Consider the following 5,923-nt stretch of genomic DNA (forward strand, 5'->3'; position numbering starts at 1 on the left):
CATTAAATTCCAGTGAAATATATTTATGTTTGTGGTTGTAATGTGACAAAATATGGAAAAGTTCAAGGGGTATGAATACTTTTGCAAACCACTGTATCTGCCCTTTCTTTTTCAGTTTGTCTGTTACTTTATGTTCTACTGTTAAAATGCAAGAAGGCAGCATCTGAAAAACATTGGGCTTTATAGACAAATATTTTATTTGTGAAGTAAAATGTAAATAAATAAGCATTAATTTCAACAGGGTAATAAATCCAAAATATTGCAGTTGTTTCATTTTTTTAGTCAGAAGTGATAAAAAGTTATTGAAAGAAACCTAAATATTAGCGTAAAACCATAAAAGAACGTATAGCATTTTCAGTGTTATGGCCGAAGCTCACTCTCCAATTAATTTGCGTACATTTTATTTTAATATTGAATTTCTTTAAGTCTGTAATGGAAGTTAAAAAAATTTTCTGTGTCCAAACAGACATCAAGCCAGCGAATGTGTTCATAACAGCCACAGGGGAGGTGAAGCTTGGTGACCTCGGATTAGGACGCTTTTTCAGCTCTAAAACAACTGCAGCACATTCTTTAGGTAAAATACACAGAATATAAATCATTGTTCATGTTGCACATAAATGCATGGTGTGTACCATTCATTGAGCCACTAATTGTGGGTCAAATGGAAAGTGTGAAGGTTTTATTTGTTTGTTATACTGTGTGTTGTAGTGGGGACACCTTACTACATGTCACCAGAACGGATCCATGAAAATGGATACAATTTTAAATCAGACATCTGGTCTCTGGGGTGTCTTCTGTATGAGGTAAGTTCCCATTCACTGGCAGGACTTTTAAATTTATGGATAGTGAAAATTTATAAAGTTTACCTTCTTCCTCATGAAAATATGTCTAACTTGTGCAGCCGGGAGGTTGGAGAGTCTCTTACCTCCCAGTCTTTGTGGTGACTAATGTCTGAAACTAAAGTTTCCAATGAAGACATTGTAGCTAGGGATGGGTATCATTAAGATTTTATTGATAGAGTATTTTAACGGTCCTCTAATCAATGTTTTTCTATGGGAATAAAACCACAAACAAACTATGAATATGCAATAATTTTATTATAGAACAAAACACACTGCCTGGCCAAAGAAAGTCTCCACCTGGATTCAACTAAGTTCTATGCTGTTGGGTTGCTGCAGGTGGTCAGGTCTAGGTTCAGCAACAGTTTGTGCTCAAATAATGAGGTCAGCTGACCTGAATATACGGAATGACCAGGTTATTCCATCAGTGGTTTGTTTCTTACCTGATGGTATGGCCATATTCCATGATGACAATGTCAGGATTCATGGGGCTGGAATTGTTAAAGAGTGGTTCAGGGAGCATGAGACATCAATTTTACACATGGATTGGCTCCACAGAGTCAATGAGAATCTTTTGGATGTGCTGGAGAAGATCAGACTCTACCATCATCAATGCAAGATCTTGGTGAAAAAGTCATGCAACACTGGATGGAAATAAATCTTGCAGAAGTTTATCCAAACAATGCCACAGAGCATGTGAGCTATAATCAAAGCTAAAGGTGGTCCAACAAGAGTGTGTGACCTTCTTTTTTCCTTTTTTGGTAACTTTCTTTTGCCAGGCAGTGTAACATACAATAAAGCCACGTAATTTTTATTTGCACATTCAATTTTATAATTTGTATTTGTTTTTTCTTTTAACTTTCTATACCTGAATGACTGAGAATCCACAGAAAAATACGATTGTAACATCAAGCGATCGTGGAGTGTATCGATGCTAAAGTTAATCAGTCGAAACTTTAGTTTTTGCACATCACTTTGTTCCAAAAATAAAAAGCTGCAGTGGAGCATCTGTTCAGAGGCAGATTCAGATGTAAACAGTGAAATAAACAAGCAGGTCAGATAATTATTTAAATGAGTCTGATTGCACAATTTTAGAATCAAAATGCTAACAAGAGCATCCATGTTTCAAGTCAAGTCAAATTTTATTTATATAGCACATTTACAACAACCTCAGTTGACCAAAGTGCTTCACAGCAATCACATCACATTTAACTAAGGGTAAAACAATACATACATACATACATACATACATACATACATACATACATACATACATACGTACGTACGTACGTACGCACGCACGCACGCACGCACGCACGCACGCACATATAATTACAATAAAATTGAAATTTGTTAAAAAATAAAAACAATAATAGAATAAGCTGTAGCATACCAAAAAATAGTGATACCAAGAAAAAACAAAAACATACTTAATATAAGTTGCAGCAATTTCCCAAAAACTCAAATCAAATTAAGTCCAAATTTTCTTTTAACCAGAGTTAAAGGCCAGGGAGAACAGATGCATCTTCAGTCTGGACTTAAACTGACCCACTGACTGAGAGAGCCTAACAGACAAAGGGAGACTGTTCCACAGTTTGGGTGCTGCCACAGCCAAAGCTCTGTCTCCTCTGGTCTTTAACCTGGCTTTAGGGACAGCCAACAAAAGCTGGTCGGCTGACCTCAGGGCTCTGGGTGGGGTGTAGGGCTGCACAAGTTCAGTTAAGTAAGATGGGCCCGAAGAGTTTAAACATTTAAAAACTATCAATAAAACCTTAAATTTTACACGGAAGACAACAGGGAGCCAATGAAGTGTGCGCAAAATGGGGCTAATAGAGTCACACCTCCTTGCTTTTGTCAACAAACAGGCTGCAGCGTTTTGCACCCTCTGCAATCGCTGTAAAGAACTCTGATCCAGCCCTAAATACAGAGAATTACAGTAATCTAAACATGAAGTGATAAATGCATGAATAGCTCTCTCAAAGTCAGTCAAAGGAAGATAAGATTTTATCTTAGCAAGTGTCCTCAACTGGAAGAAACTGGCTTTGATAACAGTGCTAATATGTTTTTCAAATTTAAACAGAGGATCCACCATCACACCCAGATTTTTATATTTAGCTACTTCTGTAAACAACAAGCTGAATATGACTTCCATGTCTTTTTCTGCGCATGCAGGTCACATCAGCGCTGGAATCCTGTGTTAGCAGCCGCTCTCCTTCATGCTGAGTCTGACAGCACAGGAGAAGCAGGCTGTGAGAGGCAAGAGAGGAAAAGATAGCTCGTTTTCTTTTTTGTAAACAACGCTGCATGCACCATGTTCACACTTAAAGCCATTATTCCAGTACTGTTAATGATACTGGACCAGAGCTTATACATCAGTGTTGTTAGATATACAGTAATTATTGTTTTTACAAGTTATACGATGAAGCCCATTTCTTTTCAGCGCACATATTCATCCACACAACTCACATTACCCCCCCCCCCCCGAGAAATTGCTCATTCAATCAGCACAAATGATAGTTTGTGTAAAAATACAATAATTTTAAGGCTGTTGTATAATTTGTCATTTCCTAACCTAGCTTCTGTTAGTTTTTTCCCGTGCACGCTCTCTGAAAGACAGGAGCTTCAGATCTTCACAAAAACCAAAACTGCTGAATAATGTATCTCCTCCCAGCTCTGAAGTCCAAACATGAGGAGAAAAAAGTGTTTTTAATTGGTGCCATTTTATTGGTCAGTGTTGAGGTCAGGGGGTCAGTTAAAAAATTGGATTATTTAGATAATTTATTTTGTATTACTTGATATTACTTAAATTATAAAGTAGGTAGGTTGTAGGTAGTAATAGTATGTAAGCTAGGTTGCAAAACCATTGGTAACTGTTGGTATTTGTCTGTCTGAAGAAGAGCAAACGTGGCGTCTGCTTTGACTTTGGAAGAAGTGGAGTCCAATTAACTGATGTCTTCATATTTATCTGAAAGAATGCAAAGTTCACTGCAAATTTGAGAAAGTACATTGATTCATCTGTCACAAGGCAACTCTTTATTTTTATCTCTGTTGACCTTTGTTTTCACAACATGACAAGTTGGAGTTTCATATTGATAATTCAAACTGGTTCAAAAAGGACAAAAAATAAACAGAAAAAAAGCCAACAATAGATGCAAGTTGTGGCAACCCATAAATTCACACTTCTCAATAAAGCCTGGTCAAGTGACTTTCCAACTAGTATTACTTGGTGGTATTAAGACATTTGATCATGACAAAAAGAAGTTTATTGTTCTGTAGTGAGTTCCCCTCTCAACCACAACTGTTGCTGCACAAAAGGTTTGCAATATCTAAAGGAAGCAACTCAGTTGTTTTTTCCTTCAGTTGAACTTTTTCTGTTTTTAAACCATAAAGTCAGTGGTGGTGGTAATAATAATAATAATAATAATAATAATAATAATAATAATAATAATAATAATAATAATAATAATAATAATAATAATAATAATAATGATGATGTTTAGATATAAACAAAACCTACAACATTTTTTAAAATCTTTTTGTTGATTACCAATAAGTGTATAGTTGTACAGTTGTAGCTCGTAGCACATTGTGTTGTTGAATTCCTGTTACTAAGCTGTTGTTTGAAACAAACACTATAGCTAAACTAGGATATGCAGGATTGTAGCAGTCATCATAGTAATTCTGACAGGGTTGTTCCACAACAGTTTTAAGTGCAAACTGAAAAAAAGAGTGTGTTTGACTTGCACAAACAGGAAGCTGAGTGTTAAGAACATTTAAAACAGGAGTGCAGGAAATTAGTACAAATGCTTTAAAATGTGGTTTAGAGGAGAAGCAGAACGATCCTGTGCATAAGTTTATTCAAACTTTTCTGTGTTGTATTACAGTACAAAGCCATTGTTCTGGTAGTCAGAACGATGGTTTTGGGTGCATGTCAGAGTATTTTGGGACACACAGTCTCCATATGCTGCAATAACTCATATCAGTCTTTTTTTGTTTTGTTTCCTGCCCTGGTTTCTGAAGTTTGATTGAAATCTGAGTGCACGGACTGTGTCAAATCAGCGAGTCTGACAAAAGCTGTGAAATGAATCTTCCTGAGAGTGTTGTGCTCAGCACCCTCCCTTGGCTCAAAGAGAGCAGCTTTAATGGCTGCAGGTCATTCTGCTCAGACTCGTAAAGTAGGCTTTTCCAGGATTTCTCTCATTCACTGTCTTTCTTCAGATGGCTGCTCTGCAGAGCCCTTTCTATGGGGACCAGATGAACCTCCTGTCCCTCTGCCAAAAGATTGAGCAGTGTGATTACCCCCCTCTCCAACCTGACCTTTACTCTGAGAAGGTAAACAAACACTAAACTATTGAATCTATTAAAAAGTTTTGTGTTTTGGCAGCTTTTGTTAAAAAAGATCTAAAAACACCATACACAACACAATGTCTTCAGTTTGAAACGACAGTTGGTTTGTATGATGGAGAGTTAGAGCCAGACTGAGATTTATTTTTAAATTATGATAATAGTCATAATATGTAAGAGTAAAGTCAAAATAATCTGAGAATAAAGTCATAATTACCTGAATAAAGTTGTAATATGTTGCCATATGTATGTATTTGCTCACCCATCCTAATGACTGTGCTCCAGTGAACAAAGCAAGGTTCATAAAGACATGGATGGCAGAGTCTGGTGTGGATGAACTTGACTGACCTGCACAGAGTCCTGACCTCAACCCAGCAGAACACCTTTGGTATGAATTAGAGCAGAGACTGAGAGTCAGGCCTTCTGTCCAACATCATGTGACCTAACAAATGTGCTTCTGGAAGAATGCTCAAAAATCCCCATAAACACTCCTAAACCCTGTGAGCAGCCTTCAGAAGAGGTGAAGCTGTTCTAGCTGCAAAGGACCAGTATCATACAGCGGGTAAAATAAGTATTTAACACGTCACCATTTTCTCAGTAAATATATTACTAGAGGTGCTAATGACATGAAATTTTCACCAGATGTTGGTAACAACCCAAGTGATCCATACATACAAAGAAATAAGTATTGAACACACTTACTGAAATTTATCTAATACTTTGTACAAAAGCCTTTGTTG

At 36.8% G+C, this 5,923-nt stretch overlaps 1 protein-coding gene across 1 annotated transcript in view; it reads left to right on the forward strand.

Annotated features, from left to right (window-relative positions):
• nek6 (NIMA-related kinase 6) overlaps window positions 1-5,923 on the forward strand; it is a gene marked incomplete in the record, with an annotated part of 25,390 nt that overhangs the window by 15,184 nt on the left and 4,283 nt on the right. The window contains 3 exon segments of the mRNA XM_014015131.1: window positions 467-574; window positions 709-803; window positions 5,058-5,171. Coding sequence (XP_013870585.1) covers window positions 467-574; window positions 709-803; window positions 5,058-5,171 — 317 coding nt within the window.

This window comes from Austrofundulus limnaeus, unplaced genomic scaffold (genome assembly GCF_001266775.1).
Source record: "Austrofundulus limnaeus strain Quisiro unplaced genomic scaffold, Austrofundulus_limnaeus-1.0 Scaffold123, whole genome shotgun sequence".
Taxonomy (NCBI): Eukaryota; Metazoa; Chordata; class Actinopteri; order Cyprinodontiformes; family Rivulidae; genus Austrofundulus; species Austrofundulus limnaeus.